Source organism: Schistocerca serialis, chromosome 2 (genome assembly GCF_023864345.2).
Source record: "Schistocerca serialis cubense isolate TAMUIC-IGC-003099 chromosome 2, iqSchSeri2.2, whole genome shotgun sequence".
In the NCBI taxonomy this organism is placed as follows: Eukaryota; Metazoa; Arthropoda; class Insecta; order Orthoptera; family Acrididae; genus Schistocerca; species Schistocerca serialis.
The window spans coordinates 880,441,987-880,459,871 of NC_064639.1; the positions used below are offsets into that span (position 1 = coordinate 880,441,987).

The window sequence follows — 17,885 nt, forward strand, 5'->3', positions numbered from 1 at the left end:
GTTGCTACCCTAAATCTCGAAATATTTACATCAAATTTTTATACGTTGCTCTAATAAACTTTCGAACGGGCATAGGTTATGTATTTCTGTAGTCGACACGGTACGGGTTTTCTGTTACATCCGACGGCGAAAAAAAATAATGCTGTACTGTTAAAATGTGTTGCTTAGTTTTTTCTAGTTTTGAATAATGAGGGAAAATGTATATACATGATTTATGTACACAGCAATGTGTGATTCTGTTTTATTCCTCTCAGTCGGTTTTAACAGATAACTGCAAAGCTGCGTTTATGGCTTACTGGCTTCTGATTAGAATACTAGTATGGAATCTGAATCGTCCGAAACTTTGTATTCCTATCCGCTCCCACATTAAAGGCAAGCGAAATAATTAGTTTGCAGCTACTATCCTGACAGATGCAGCACTTCTAAACGTCTCTCTCACACCCAGTATAACAATAATCCCAATCGATTAACCCATTCATTTTTAGAGACTTCACTGCCCAATTAATGATTCCTTTGCAACACCAATTAACAAGCTTCAAAGTCAAAGAGAAGAGGAGGTGGACAGAGAAGAGATAGGAAATGCACATAGAGAGGGGGAAAGGAAGAAATGGTCAGAGACGGAGGAGAGCAGGAGATGGACAGAGAAATGACAAGGAGGAGAATGGCAAAGATAGGAGGGAGTAGGTGATAGGCAGAAAAAGGGGAGGAGGAGGAGGAGATGGATAAATAGAGCGGGAAGAGGAGTGAACAAACAGAGGGGGATGAGGAGACGGACAGAAAGGTACATACAAGTCACATAATAATTTAGCTACTAAGAAGCATTGCCAGGTGCTCTAGCTTTATATGTTTACAAATTCTTCTTTGTCAGAATTGCTTTTCCTGCTGTACCAGTCCAAATTTTACATCTTATCTCATTCCACCAGCATCAGTTATTTTGCTGCCAAAATAGTAAATCTCATCTACTACTTTTAGTGTCTCATTTCCAATCTAATTCCTTTAGCACCACCTGATCAATTCTACTGTATTCCATTGTTACAATTGTTGATGTTTCTTATATATTAACTTTTTTCAAGCCACTCTCAATTCTATTCAACTGTTTATTTAAGTCCTTTGCTGTCTCCGACTTAAACACAACGTCGTCGCAAAGTTAACATTTTTATTTGTTCTCCCTGAAATTTAATCCCTTGCGTGCTCTATGTAAGGAATAAATAACACTGGGGATAGGCTACAAATCTTTCTCACTCCCATCACAACCACTGCTTCACTTTCATACCCTCCAGTACTGCTAACAGCCATCTGGTTTTTGGGGGAATTTTATGTAACCTTTGGCTCCCTATATCTTACCGTTTTTAATTTCAAAATTTCAAAGAGTGTATTCCAGTCAATATTGTCAAAGGCTCCCTCTGAGTCGACTAGTGCTATAATAAGTTTGCCTTTTCTCAAGTGCCTTTCCTTAATAGCCTTTTCTTAATCTATCTTCTATCAAGTCAAGATCGGTAAGAAAGTATTATATTGGCTGACTGGTTTCGATAGAGCTATGCTGTCATCATTGGGTCTTAGGCTTTAAAATTTCTACAACATTGCGTTCATCAGTGCTGCCAGTCGCTTCCAGACCTGTGACTGGATTGAGTACTTCCTAGCAAATAGAATATAATAAATATTTTACGATATGAAAATTACTTTTTCCATAACACATTAGATAGTTAGAAATTTTGATAATTCTTTTAATTACGTATTTATTCAGTGTCGTTTATGAAATTATATTATTTTATTAAAGAAATATAAAAAAAGTTTACTTTTAAACTACAACAATTAGTACACTTAAAGAAAATAAGCATAAATAAAATAAAAACACCTTCCAATTTCTACATTAAGTAACGAAAAATAGTGGGGTGCCTATTAAGTGGTTACTTTAACAGGGTAAATAACCCAAATAAAATCACCCCATTAAATACAGTATAAGATTAATTAATTAAATCCATTAATCTAACAACTTTACTATAGTCATAATCTGCTCATTCGGAGGTGTATTGTTACGTTAAAGGCTTAACACAGAAAGGCAAGTGGTACTGTTAGAAATTATTTAATTAAGAACTTCCAAACCTATATGAAACATTTCGTCGCAGACACTCCTGACAAAGTGGTGGAAGGAAAAAAAATACGTATATCGCTTTCTATATCTTCACTGTTCATGCAGTAAAATATCAGCATCAAGTATTAGATTTTAGTTTATTGGTTATTTCGTACTAACTCTATTAGAAACGTACTTTGCAGACAATATCCACATAGACAACTGAATATACCTGCAAATTTTTATCACTGTACAACACATAGTTAATGAACTATGACATCATAAACATTGAGATGCGTGTAAAACTGGCATTTATTTAATATGGAGCGCAAATCGCCGAGAATATATCCAGTGTTTAAAAATGAAACATTTAGAGAATTCCAACAGACTTTAAGCATAATTTGATGCCTTTTCTAAAGTATGTAAAATATTGGGCACATGAACTCATTGGTAAAGCAATCGGACGTTTTCAAACTGTTGTACTCTGGAAGTCAAAGAAACTGGTACACCTGCATAATATCGTGTAGGGCGCCAGCGAGCAAGCAGAAGTGCTACAACACGACGTGGCACATACTAGACTAATATATGAAGTAGTGCTAGAGGGAACTGACACAATGAATTCAGCAGAGCTGTCCGTAAATTCGTAAGAGTACGAGGGGTCAGAGATCCCTTCTGAACACACGTTGTAAGGCATTCCAGATATTCGCAATAATATTCATGTTTGGGGAGTTTGGTGGCTAGCGAAAAACTCAGGAGAGTGTTCCTGGAGCAACTCTGTTGCAATTGCAGACGTACAGTGTGTCGAATTGTTCTGCTGGATTTGCCCAAGTCCGTCGGAATACACAATGTACATGAATGGACGCGGTTGATCAGACAGCAAAAAAAATGGTTCAAATGGCTCTGAGCACTATGGGACTTAACTGCTGTGGTCATCAGTCCCCTAGAACTTAGAACTACTTAAACCTAACTAACCTAAGGACATCACACACATCCATGCCCGAGGCAGGATTCGAGGAGGAGGAGGAGATTAGTGTTTAACGTCCCGTCGACAACGATGTCATTAGAGACGGAGCGCAAGCTCGGGTGAGGGAAGGATGGGGAAGGAAATCGGCCGTGCCCTTTCAAAGGAACCATCCCGGCATTTGCCTGAAGCGATTTTAGGGAAATCACGCAAAACCTAAATCAGGATGGCCGGAGACGGGATTGAACCGTCGTCCTCCCGAATGCGAGTCCAGTGTGCTAACCACTGCGCCACCTCGCTCGGTGCAGGATTCGAACCTGCGACCGTAGCGCTCACGCGGTTCCAGACTGTAGCGCCTAGAACCGCACGGCCACTCTGGCCGGCTCAGACAGCATGTTTACGTACGTGTCACCTGTCAGAGCCGTATCTAGACGTATCGGGGTTCCCATATCACTCACGCACCACACCAATACAGAGCCTCTATCATGCTGACATGCAGGATCCATGGATTCATTAGATTGTCTCCATACCCGCACACGTGCATCTGCTCGATAGAACTTGAAACAAGACTTTTCTGATCAAACAACATATTTCCAGTCATAAAAAGTTCCATGTCTGTGTTGACGGGCCCAGGCGAGGCGTACAGCTTCGTGTCGTGCAGTCATCAAGAGTACACGAGTGGGCCTTGAATGGTTCGCGCGCTGACACTAGTTGATGGCTCAGCACTGAAATCTGCAGCAATTTACGGAACTGTTGCACTTCTTTCACGTTGAACGATGCTCTTCAGTCATCATTGGTCCCGTTGTTGCAGGATCTTTTTTCAGCCGCAGCGATGTCGGAGATTTGATGTTTTACCGGATCACTGATATTCATAGTACACTCGTGACATTGCCGTATGGGAAAGACCCCACTTCATCGCTACCTCGGAGATGCTGTGTCCCATCGCTCGTGCGCCAGTAACCGATCTACCAACGGCGCCAGACATTTGTTTTATTGCCGACTGCAGCGCCGTGTTAAGCCTGTTCACATATCTGTGTATTTGAATATGCATGCCTACACCAGTTTCTTTGGTGCTTCAGTGAATAAGAGATTTCGATTCTTTAAAGAACGGAGGTTATGGGCTGTATGATAAATGTTCTACATTCGGCACGTTGGGTGGGAACCTAAGGTATCTAGGAAGTTGGCAGTGAGCGCTCATTTACAGAGAGGTGCCGAGGAACATGGACAGTGTGATGTTTCGAAACCTGTTATCCTGTTGGGGAGAGGCCAACGCGTTCTAGTACTCTGTGCAAACGCCTCCATGAATTTCTGTTGGCAGAAACTCTGCGCCTGTACCCACCGATGGCTTACCTGATGCGGCAGTGTACTGAGCCGTATCAGGTGCCGGGCAGCGATCTGCGCCTGCGGGTAGGGGACGTTGTGTACGTGCCGCTGCTGTCGCTGCACCGCGACCCGCGCCTCTTCCCTGAGCCGCTGCGCTTCAACCCGGAGCGCTTCAGCGGCGGCCACGCCCACCCAGCCTACCTGCCGTTTGGCGACGGGCCGCGAATCTGTCTCGGTGAGTATGCGCAACTAACGTGAGCCACACCCAGAGTCCCACCAATTCCGACGATAGTTCTCGAGCAAGTCGGAGGCCATTCGTAAACGGATTCGATATAGCTGTCCTAAATTACTCCATCGTGACAACTCATTGAAAATCAGTTAATTACTTAAATTTAGGTTTCTACTTTGGTCTAGGCATAATATTATGAAATACAGTGATTGGACAGAAATATGAAACTGCCTCAACAATTGTGTGTTTGAACATAAACGCAGATACTATCCAAGCTTGCAAGTTGCGCTGTTGAAATGAGTCATTATCAACATCTACGCAATATCGTCAAGACGTTTCAAGTGTCAGCTGTTGTCAGAACTGTATTCTGTAGGATATCAAATTAAACACGTTCAGTCGTCGAGTTTCCAAACTTGTTTTACTTGGCTACCAGTTTCGGCGATTTACTACGCCATCTTCAAGACCCTCACATACGTGAAGGAAGATTCCACCTCGATTCTGATTAAAACAGGTCCAGCAGTACAGGTATAAGTAGATTTCTGCTTGCCATAGCGATTATTCCCACCATCTACTATTACCAGTATTACTGGCCTCTGTTTTTATCAGAATCTTGGTGGAATCTTCCAGCACGTAAGTCACAGTCTTGAAGATGGCGTAGTAAAGCGCCGAAACTGATAGCCAAATAAAAGCTGCTCAAAGGGCGCCTGAAAGGTGTTTGGTTTGACAACCTATATCGAACAGCCGAGTCCCGCAACCATCTCTGAGAAGATGGATAATCAGAGTGTTCTGTGTAGTTTTTGGTGCATTACACTGGAGCTAAATGAATTCGTACGTGGGCAAATTTTTGGGGTTCATATGTTGGATGCTTCCATAACCATCTGATCTATGTTTCAAGAGGCACAGTATTGAAGATTTATACCGTATACAGGGGAAGCAGAAAACCATCATACGAAATGATTCAAGTGTGCTTTGAATGATCGTGACAGACGCTCAGTGAAGAGGATTTTGACGAAGAATAAGGAGCTGACGGTTGCAAAAGTATTTGCAGAACTCAACATCCCACTCCCAGACTCTTTCAGCAGCAAAACAATACGAAGTCATCTCCATAAAAGATTCGACTGTGGAACAATGGATGGAAGTCATTTGGTCGGATGAGTCTTGTTTCATACAGTTCCCTACTTCTGGCTAATTTACGTCCCGAGAGTGACACACGCTGGGTGTTCGGTGTTGATTTGGGCAACTATATTGTATTATCCCATGCGTCCATGGGTGTTCTGCAAAGTCGCATTACCGCCATTCCAAATTTTCTCCCCAAAACGCGATGCTGTCCTTCTAGAAGAAAGGACTGTGTTCAAACAGCACACATCGTCCAAAACTGGTTTGGCGAGAAAGAGGATAAATTGTAACGTCGCCCTTGGCCACTGTAATTATCAAATCTCAATATTAATTATCCCTAGTGGATACCCTCATATGACGGGAGTTCGGAACTCGTAATGCACCCAGGATCGTTGCCAAATACGACCAGTTTGGTCGTCCTGGTGATGCTGTATGTGGATGAATAATGTTGTATGGGCGTAATGACGTTCAGATCTTTGAACGCTGGTTACCGTTATTGTCACGCAGTACTGCTTCCCCATGTGCATCTTTTCAGGTGGGTACTCGGCTCTGATTTTATTTTGGTGGTTGACAAAGCGCAATGGCATCAAACAGTGCAGGAAAGAACTGTTGGAACGAAAATATATTCAGCAAATGGACTGGCCTTACCTTTCCCCTGGTGTCAGTATCATTCAGCATGAGAGAGATGCGGTGGGAAGACGTACTGCAGTACGATCACGTGCACCAACGACACCCAGCAGTTGTCAACTGCGCTGGTGTAGGAATGGAACGTCGTATCACAACTCCCTCCCGAATTTGTGGCCAACAAGCAAGCACGTTGCCAAGCATGCACTGCCATCCCCGACAGTCACACACCTAATTACTGTCTTTTGTAATGTCCATGGGATCACAATGAGTCGCGATGACGTCAGTGCAGCTACTATCTTTGACTGAAGGTGTAATTTCTGTTCATCTCATCGCAGATGTCTTTCAGTTAGCCTCTGTATGTTCTATGTGCAATACACGTTTCATCGAGCTATGTCACTTCGCAGCGAGACACCATGAGCAAGTTACTTTCGTCCCTAATTTTTGTACATCAATGTAAGACTCTTCAGACATATTGCGAATGTCAACACATATATACTGAAGACACGTGCTTGTTTATCGCAGACCGCCTTAACCAGTGTTTGGTGTTGTCCTGCAGGTCAGAAGTTCGGCCTGGTGGAGGTGAAGGCCTGTCTGGTGGCGCTGCTGTCACGCTTCGAGTTCCGCCGCTGCTCGCGCTCTCTGGACAGCCCTGTGCCGCTGGAGCCTCGCAAGATCATCCTGGCCGCTGCCAGCGGCCTCTACGTGCGGGTCACCCCCAGGGCTTGGCTGCCTGTCAGCTAGCCACCTGAAGACGCGCTCTGCGCCGAAACGTCGAAGCGGAAGCTCTGACGGGCAAGGTGTACTCTTAAGGCAGCAGCCTGAAGTCATCCCAGGGATGGGCAGTGGACTGTACGTGCGGATTGCTCTCTTACCTAGTCACCAGATGATGAGCGGCGTTGTAAGAACGTCACAACTGGGAACTCTACCACTGTCGCACTAGGAGTAAGACACCCACCACGTTAGCGCCGCACATCTAATCATTTGAGGATGCTCAGGGTATCATGCAACGTTACACTACGAACTCCAGTTCTGTTCTGCAGTCTCCAGACAGCACATTTCCACTGCAGGTGTGCAGATAGGTAATACTTACCAGTCACTTCCAGGGCCGGACTGCGTGTCATCTAATCTGGAGACGTGCTACATTACATAAACGTCACTCTGGAAGCTGCAACAGAATCCTTCTTCTCCAAGCTCAGTGATAACTTGAGTCGTTTACCGTCATCTTAGCTTTTGACAGCAGGCTGCATGGGAGGCGTCGTTTCGAGGGTCTAGTTACCTCTGCCAGAAACAGAGCATCATCGAAATGTCGCTGCTGGAATTCCTACATGAGACACTTTTCTCGCAGCTCTATGATATCAAGGGTATCTTCCTTTGAGCAGCAACATAAACTTCCAGGTCACTTCCGAAACCTTGCTGCTTCTTGTCTCAAGATGTGCACTATTGCACGAACGTCACAAGGGGTAATGTATCACACTTGCATATTCGACAGTCGCGTACCGAGTCACGTAAGAGAAGAAGACAGTATGTTCGAGTCACTTCCCGCGAATTCGTGCCTCAAATCTAACCACTTGAGGTCAATGAGATGTGTTGAAACATCGCACTTCTAGCTTCTATCCACTCACGCAGTTCCTTTGAATCCGTGCAAAATAATTCAGGTGGAAACAAGTAGGCTGTACATTCAGGTCCTTTCATTTTATCATGAAAATTCACAGCACTGCAGAAAGTTCCTATTGGCAGGTCCAACATTGTCACACGCTTTTTCTTTTGTGGTGTGCACCTGGTGATTGTCATATTCATTTGACGGCAGCCAGCAAACATCCATTTCGTGTCTGCCGGGGGAATGGGTGTTTTTGTTGTCCTCGTCATTTCATCATCATTATCATTATCATTATCATCATCATCATTCGTGATAGTGGCTAAAATGGAATGTGCTAAAACGGGGACTTTCTATGGTCGCCCCACAAATCAAACATCATCATCATCACCCTGTTCGTCGCTACCTTATACACAGTTATCAGAAGATATACGGTGTTGCAGAAATGTCACAGTCTGGACCTCCATCATAGTAGTACATAATACTGAGGACAATCGTCGTAGCGGCCAGCAGGCAGTACATACGAGCCATTACGAACATTTACTCACCTGAAGATGAGAATGTACGATGAAACGTCGCCGTGGGAGATAGAGCGGTCTGCTGGTTACACTGGTCCACTAGATCAGAGTAGTATTGTAACCTTCCCGTACAAAAATAATAAAAATGATAATTTTTTGTTAATACATTAATATCTTAACTCATGAAAACTGATAAATTTTGATGCAAGCTGCTCTACGCCATGGCTCTGCCAAAACAATCTGAATGAACTGAAAAATTCTTACCTCATGATGTTGTCTAAAAATCTGCTCGTAAATGGCACAGCTTAGTGCAAGGCTGGCCTATCTACTGATAATGGACAACATTTGTCTTAGATCTGAACTATTAGAAAAACTGACTTTGCTTATTGACATAGCTGCACAGCTGGTCGTCTGATTACTAAAGAACACATGACTATAATCTGAGTAAATTTTTGAAATATTTAAATTTAAATAAATGACTGGATCGGGACTGGTAAAAACTATATTCTGAAAATCCTTTACATTGTTGACAAACATCTGCAATCCATTATATGAAAAATTGAATATTACAAATCTGGGTCAACTGGTGCTGACGAATCACAGAAAAGATTGAAATAAATTCATATTAACATCTCAGACAAGTGACTTAAGAATGCGCTTGACAATAGATATAATAAAATTTACATTAGAATACATGGCTATGAACTGCGCTGTACCAGCGACAAACTACAGCTGCACTGTAGCCGCGAGCGACTGCAACTGCCGAGATTGCTCTAGGCTGCGGCTCTATTGCAGCAAAGATATTTTCTCTCGCAGGCAGCGCGAGAGCAATACACCGAAATTACATTTCCCCCAGCAGGGTGGTGAATCCCTTACAGTATCATGATAGTAGCGGCAAGTGGGCCGCACATGGTCACTCATAGAGGAATCTGGAGATACTGCACTGCATTGCAGAAACTTCTAAATGGAACCCCCGGGAGAGTCGCGTGCTGTTCCAGAAGCTTCATGCCACCAGAGTCGCTCAAGAAAGGCGCCTCTCTGTGGTGTGCACGTCGTCACTCCTTGGGGAAGTGTACGTCTCACCTAGTCGCCTGAATTCGTGCTGTGTCACAGAAACACATCACACTGTGGGGGGGGGGGGGGGGGTTGCAGCACAGTGGCAAGGGTCATACCAGTAGCGCTGATCCACTGAAGGTTCGACATTTCATCGTGGCGGTGGCCAAAGGCATCAACTAGTCATTTGAAGATGCGTGTCGGTGCAGACACGCCATAGTAAAACCTATAGTAGAGATTTCTAGTCTTCTGGCAGCGCCACGCCACTGATTCTGACAGCAGCTGCAATCAGTGTGAGGCTACGATATTTGCAGTCACCTGAAGACTTGCAGCGAAACAACAACGTTGCAGTGCGAGTTCCAGCAAAATTATGCTCTTCTGGCGGTACCACCCGGCTGGAAGCGCTTCGTGACGTCCCTAGCAATAGCCGGCAGGCACTGGCTTTGTGTAACACCCAGAGCAGTGCAGTTACCAAACCACGCAGCGGAAGATGCTTGGTGTTGCAGAGACGTCGCAATGGAGTTCATCATCTGTTCTCTTTATGGAGACACCTGAGACGCGAATACAGTTCATCGAGTAAGCTATTATATACGTCGCTTAGCTCAGTGATTTGTGTAATTAGGACAGCACTCAAATAACTGAGGAATAAGACATGCCCCATGAACTAAGGCGCTTAATAACCACGAACACATGGAAAAGCGAGAATTAAGAAGATGTACAATTTTTTATGCACTACCTTAGAAAGACTTTGCTTGGAATTAACTGGGGTTTTATTTCTGCCACTTTGTCTTAGTTCTGAGCCCTGTCTATTTAGGGCAGAGTTAATTTTACTGAAGAATGTGATATATTTGTTTTCTACAAAACTGTCAGCAGTGCAGATGTAATAATTAGAAATAAGGAACAAAATAAAAGATTTTCTATGACGAGGCTACAATTATTTTAATTCCCTCGAGCAAACACCTGTGTGCATATACAGAAAGTAAATAGCATACAGAGAGTACAAACGAACAAAATTCCATATCTGCATAATGACAAAGCTTGAGATGCAAATGCAGAACATGCTAATGAGGGAGTCGATTTTCTCTATTACATGCAAACTGTCACTTTATTCCTAGGAGAATTTGAAAATTTGTCAGCCCATGAGTGTCAGGATATGAAGGACACGCTTATTATATGATATTCTTGGGGTGAGTAAAACGCAACCATAAAATAAATACAACAGAACAGATGCAACCAGTGCTACTCCAAACATGATGGTGGATCCATAATGAGATTTTCACTCTTCAGCGGAGTGTGCGCTTATATGAAACTTCCTGGAAGATTATAACTGTGTGCCGGACCGAGACTCGAGCTCGAGACCTTTGCCTTTGACGGGCAAGTGCTCTACCATCTGAGCTACCCAAGCACGACTCACGACCCGTCCCCACAGCTTCAATTCTACCAGTACCTCGTCTCCTACTTTCCAAACTTCACAGAAGCTATTCTGCGAACCTAGCAGAAGTAGCACTCCTGGTACGCAGAAGAGCTTCTGTGAAGTTTGGAAAGTAGGAGACGAGGTACTGGCAGAATTGAAGCTGTGGGGACGGGTCGTGAGTCGTGCTTGGGTAGCTCAGATGGTAGAGCACATGCCCGCAGAAGGCTAAGGTCACGAGTATCGACTCTCGGTCCGGCACACAGTTTTAATGTGCCAGGAAGTTTCATGATGTTGGATGTTCCAACACCTCCTCCTTGTAATCCTTCAGTTTTCACTCTGCTTAGTTCCTCTTTATCGTAGATGCTTTTCCTGGTAAATGGATGACATTGTGTGTGTGTGTGTGTGTGTGTGTGTGTGTGTGTGTGTGTTGTGTGTGTGTGCGTGTGTGTGTGTGTGTGTGTGTATTTCAGACCGCTTCCTCCGTACAACTGTTCCAGACGAATTTAACAGTATTCGCCATTAGTAGTTTCCCTCTTTGTAAAATAGTGATTGAAGACAATACCTTTGCGTCACAAACAACTATATCTGAAGTGACATTCCACGATTTCTCTGCCAAATTGATGTTTTCCGATTTTTGGCTTTATGTTCAAATTAATGGTGTTATTGTATTTCGACTATGTTTCAACAGCACCCCTAGTTGTCTTCACCTGATATCGAGAGGGCTTTTCTCTGCTAGCTTCAGGATTCAGCTAACACTGCCGCAGGCGGAACTACTAGGAGGGAACTATTAAAAGTCCTCAGTTAAGCAGGGTGAGGGCGTCAACGCCATTCAAGTATTGCATTCTGGATGTTGGTAAATGTGAAAATATATCGTAAGTTGTGTTTATAAACAGACTTTATGCGTATAAGAAATTCAGAACACTCAATGTTATTGTTGCTCTGAGATAGAGAAGATGGCACAGGAGAGGAATTTGTGGCAGCTGCATGACACCAGTCAGAGCTACAAAGAAAAGTGAATAATTAAAATATATCAGTGCGTGGTGTCTGTTTTATCGGTCTTGTCAGAAGGAACAGACACCATTCGTTCTTTCGGATGAGGAACCCATAGCTGTGGTACATTGTACGTAAATTGAAGGTAGAAGGAGCAGAAAGGAAAGGAAAGGAAAGGAAAGGAAAGGGAAGGGACTGTTGATGTCAGTGGTATCGGGACCTGAGGTGGAATCAGCGGCGACGAGTGAAAATTTGTGCCGGACAGAGGTTTGAACTCTGGATTTCCTGCTGACTATGCAGTTGCGTTAACCATTGCGGAACCCAGACACAGAGTTTATGGCAAGTGCGCAGACTACCTCGGCACACTTCTCGGCCGTCCCACACTCCCATCTAGCGCCACCTAACCGCAGTCAATGTCCATTATCTCCCATGATCGCTACTCAGAGATTGCCGCAAGCGGTCGGACGTAATTGTGAAGAATGTGGATTCGTTACCCTCCTTTGGTCCCCAACTACTGTAACTGGTCCTGTAAATCCTGAATACTGCTGCTGGAACGGAGTCGACGTCAAAACTGGTGCCAACCACGCTCTATCATCGGCAGATCATGCGCCACAGGACTTCGCTAACATGGCTTAGAAATTTCACAGGAGCAAGTGGCATGTATCAAGGAGCATTGTCCTATGGAAAGTGACACTACCGCATGATACGTAACACACGGGCATGCATGATGTCCCTGGCGGACCATTGTGCCGTCGTACCTCCATCAGTCACTACCAGCCGTTACATGAGTACTTATCCGATGGCTCAACACACCGTGAGTAACATTGCTGTGGCTCTGCGAACCACTGAAAAAATGGTACTTCTTCCCAAGTCATACTGGCCAATAACGGTCGTCTGTTGCAGTGAAAAACTGCTGTTCAACAACACAGAACACAGTGCGACTCCAGTCATCAGCATTTCATACACCCCGGTCACGCACCTCTTCAGATTCTGTCGCATACATTGTCGTGCTAACAGCAGCTTATTATTATTATAATTTTTTATTTGAATCATCAGTCTTCAAACTCGTTTGATGCTGCCCGCCAATCATCTCCAGTGCAAACCTTGTAATCTAACAGTAGCAATTCCAACCCATGTCCTGAATTATTTGCTTGATGTATTCGAATCTGTCTTCCTCTACAGTTTTTACCTTCAGAAACTCCTTCTAGAACCATGTAAGTTATTCCCTCATGTCTTCACAGATGTCCTATCACCCTGCCCTCCTTCTTGTCAGTGGCCGGCCAGTGTGGCCGTGCGGTTCTAGAAGCTTTAGTCTGGAACCGCGTGACCGCTACGGTCGCAGGTTCGAATCCTGCCTCGGGCATGGAAGTGTGTGATGTCCTTAGGTTAGTTAGGTTTAATTAGTTCTAAGTTCTAGGCGACTGATGACCTCAGAAATTAAGTCGCATAGTGCTCAGAGCCATTTGAACCATTTTTTTTCTTGTCAGTGTTTCCCATATATCTCTTTCCTTGCTGATTCTTCCTTTCCTCTACATCCCTTACCATATTAATCTAGCAAATTTTTAACAGTCATCCGCAGCACCACGTCTCAAATGCTTCAATTCTCTTCTGTTTAGGTTTTCCCACACGCCTTGTTTCACTAACATACATTACTGTGCTACAGACGCACATTCTCGGAAATTCCTTCCTCAAATTAGTATCTTTGTTTGATACTGATAGACTTCTCTTCGCCAGGAATGCCCTTTTTGCCAATGCTTTGTGTGTCCTACATGCTCCGTCCATCATGAACGCTGCCAAATCAGGAAAATTTCTTAACTTAGTCTACATGGTGAGCCTTAAATATGATGGAAGTTTCTTGCTGTTCTCATTTATTCTACTTCTCATTACTTTCCTCTTTCTCGATTTGCTCTCAGTCCATATTCTGTACTCATTAGACTGTTTATTCCATTCATTACATCCTGTAACTGATTTTGCTTCCATTGAGCATAGCAGTGTCATCAGCGATTCTTGTCGTTGATACCTTTTTACCCTCAATATATCCCACTCTGAAATATTTCTTTTATTTTCGTCACTGCTTCTTCCATCTGTAAATCGAAAAGAAGAGGCGAAAGACTACATTCCTGCCTCACGCCATTTTTACTCTGAGCACGTCTTTGTCGATATTCTTCCTGTCTTATTGTTCCCTTTTCGTCTTTGAACGTATTGTCTTCCCCCACAACTTAACCCTATTTTTCTCAGATTTTCGAACACCTTGTAACAATTTACACTGTCGAACGCTGTTTCCAAATCGACAAATCCTATCAACGTGTCTTAATTTTTCTCCAGTCTTGCTGCCATTAACGACCGCAACGTCAGAATTGCCCCTGTGATACCTTTACCTTTCCTAAAGCCAAATTGGTCGTCATCTAACAGATTCTCAGTTTTCTTTTCCTTTCTTCAATATATCTTTCTTGTCAGCATAATGGATACATGAACTGTCATGCTGACTGTGCGATAATTCTCGCACTTGTCAGCTCTTGCTTTCTTCGTAATTCTGTAGATGATGTTTTCTAAGACTCTCATGGTATATCCTTAAAGCGTTTATTAACGACATTGTCAACAGTTTTGCACTTACATCAGCCACGTAGGGAGTACCTGTGGCCTAGGGATAGCGTCTTTGATTCATAATCAAAACATCTTCGGTCCCGGGTTCCGATTCCGCCACTGCTTAAATTTTGGTTGATAATCACCATTGGTGGCCGAAGACTTCGGCCATAAGAAGTCACCCTCGTTATACCAACGCCTTGAGCGGACAGAAGTTCAGGGCACTCTCTTGTCCTAGGGGTGGTGTGGTGTTTTTTTTATATTTTTATATTTTGATTAAACTATTATTCTCTTGTGAAGATTCAGAAACCTGTTGTGAGTTTTGCACCACTTCTTGGCGGAAAGAGCAAAGACTTTTCAAAAACTTAAGTACTGTTTGTGATAGTTTGTATGTCACCTGAAATCATTTGCAGAAGGCGAAGCGTTCTCAAGATTAAGAACAGAGTTCGCATTGCCACTTAATTTATTTGTATCATGATCAAGTTCCATCACGACTGGATATGATACATAGCAACTACGAACAGAGAAACCTAAGGGACCAGACAGAGCCGGAAATTTTCGTTGCTATACTACACCACACATCAAAAGAAATTGGATTTAAATTACGCCGACCGGAGTGGCCGTGCGGTTCTAGGCGCTTCAGTTTGGAACCGCGTGACCGCTACGGTCGCAGGTTCGAATCCTGCCTCGGGCATGGATGTGTGTGATGTCCTTAGATTAATTAGGTTTAAGTAGTTCTAAGTTCTAGGGGACTGATGACCTCAGATGTTGAGTCCCATAGTGCTCAGAGCCATTTTGAACCATTTAAATTACAAACAAGGTAAATGGCAATGCGCCTTCTGCCTTAACTACGACGTTTGCCGACATGCAGTCAGTCCCTGGTAGCTGTATGAAAACTATAAAAACACCGTTATTTCTGTTGCCATTAATAGGAGATGGATAGCACAGAATTACTTTAAGTAACAAGCAGGCACTACAGCATTTGAGAGCACAATAACCAATTTATTTACCTTAGTCAGTATTGCTAACAATAGGCTCCGTACAATTCAATTTTATATCCTGCTGGCTGTTTCTTTAAATAACGTCCTTTAACATTTTCGACATTTCATCTAAGCTGCACACACAAATTCTTACACAGCACTCGACAATAGTAATAATTTATAATAACTAGTTAGTTATAGCGGACCACGCCATAGACGCATGCGCCGTCTATAAAAAATATATGAGGACTGTGGCAACAGAAGAGGATTACAGTTCTTCAGCTGTCAAAAAATAAGAAACACAAAATATCGCTATCGATACAATTTATGAACAATTCTTTGAATTATCAGGTGGTCCGTGCTCAGCGACGATCTAAGAAATTTTTACTCAAATTGTATGGCTTTTATGAGCCTGCATTGTTAGATTATCGAATGCAAGTTTATTTAAGCTATCGAAACAGATACTAATATTATAGTGGGAAACTGCCCCTAAAGGTGGAATAATCATCAATGAACAACGGCATGAGGATGCAGAAGGCAATGGAATCCACTGAATTTAAGACACATAACGTGTATCTGTTGTGTCTAGACAAGACAGCCTAGACACAATGAGAGGAAGCCGAAAGGCACGCGCAAAGCTAAAGCTGGATGGCGTGAGGTCTGAAACAGGATACGTAATGAATGCTATAAAGAAAAGTACGTAGCTTCTGGAATACTTAACTTTAATCCGTCCTTTTGGTACATCTGGAGATTGTGGCGATACAAGTGAGACTCTTTAGATACAAGCAATGTTACTAATGGCGCCTTGCTAGGTCGTAGCCATTGACTTAGCTGAAGGCTATTCTAACTATCGGCTCGGCAAAGGAGCGAGGCTTCGTCAGTATAGTCGCTAGCTACGTCGTCCGTACAACTGGGGCGAGTGCTAGTCAGTCTCTCGAGACCTGCCTTGTGGTGGCGCTCGGTCTGCGATCACACAGTGGCGACACGCGGGTCCGACATGTACTAATGGACCGCAGCCGATTTAAAGCTACCACCTAGCAAGTGTGGTGTCTGGCGGTGACACCACATTCCTCCCCCGCAAATTGGCGAACGGTCGTGTTATAAGGCTTCCGCCCACCGTGGGGAGGACCCCATGTTGACGTATGCGATGAGGTGGGGAGCCTAACAACAGGCGAGGCTGTGCCACCCGCACCAGGCCATTCGGTCCGAGGGGAGCTAGGAAACGCCTGAAAACCTAGTCCAGGGTGCACGTCAACATGCGGTGTATGCGCCCATAAAGAGACAGGAGGGGCCGAAGGGTCGACCTCCATTGCGTCGGGGTATCCGACGCGCGATGACGTCATGTGGTCCGGAGCGGGCAAGAGTTCCATGGCGGAGGACAGCTGGTCACGGGAAGCGATCGGCGGCGCGTGACCCAGGGAGGCGCTTGGCGGCTTGGCGGCGTCGAATGCGGGCGGCGCCGGCGGGAGAACAGGCGGCGGCGGCGGTGGCGGCTGCGGCGGCGCGTGGCCATGGGGAAAAATGGAAGGCATCGTCGGTAACACATGGGGATGAGGCGAGCCAGTAGATGGGACCCCAGGGCGCTGACCGGACGGCACCGTCGCTGAAAGCAGACGGGGAGCGGCAGAACCCGTGCGACGACAGAGGCGCAGCTGATTGAGATGCCGACGCACCTCACCAGAGGCCCCCAAAACCAAATACATCGCGCGGCCGAGGCAGCGAAGAATGCGCCCTGCGAGCCAACGCCGTGAACCTCGATAGTTGCGATAGAATACAACGTCGCCTGGAGCAAAAGCAGAAGGCTGCCGCTGCACAGGAATCTGATGCGGCGGGTGCAGCAAAGACATCAAGGTTCGATTAGGACGACCGTGGAGCAACTCTGCCAGCGAGCAACCATCTCGGGGCTGAGAGCGATACGATGACAAAAAGAGCAACAACGCGTCCTCCCGAGAATGCGACTCTCTCAACTTCAACATCTGTGACTTGAAAGTCCGGACCAATCGTTCAGCGGCACCGTTTGACTGAGGCGAAAACGGCGCGGATGTCAGATGTGAATACCATTGGCCTGGAAGAATGACTGAAATTCTGCGGACATGAATTGTGGGCCATTGTCGGAAACAATAGTCTGCGGAAGACCTTCAATGCAAAAGATTGCAGACAACGCTTGGATGGTGGCAGTTGACGTCGTGGAAGACATCCGGACAACAAAAGGAAAATTACTGAAGGCATCTACCAGAACCAGCCATCTAGCATTCCAGAATGGACCAGCAAAATCGATGTGCAAGCGTTGCCAAGGGGAAGTGGCTTGTGGCCATGCAAAGACTTTCCACGGCGGTGCGTATTGTTGTTCGGCACACGCCATGCAAGAAGAACACATATTCGTAATCGCAGCATCGATTCCGAACCAAGTGCAGTGCTGACGAGCA

The 17,885-nt window shown here is 44.7% G+C and overlaps 1 protein-coding gene across 2 annotated transcripts in view; it reads left to right on the plus strand.

Annotated features, from left to right (window-relative positions):
• LOC126458212 (probable cytochrome P450 6a13) overlaps positions 1–10,415 on the plus strand; it is a 56,468-nt gene extending 46,053 nt beyond the window's left edge. Inside the window, exons 5-6 of one of the 2 annotated variants that reach the window (XM_050095106.1) lie at positions 4,351–4,590; positions 6,884–10,415. In XM_050095106.1, the coding sequence (XP_049951063.1) occupies positions 4,351–4,590; positions 6,884–7,068 (425 nt within the window). In that variant the 3' untranslated portion in view covers positions 7,069–10,415. The remainder of the gene's footprint in view (positions 1–4,350; positions 4,591–6,883) is intronic. The other variant, XM_050095108.1, reaches the window with a different exon arrangement.
• Positions 10,416–17,885: the final 7,470 nt, after the last annotated feature.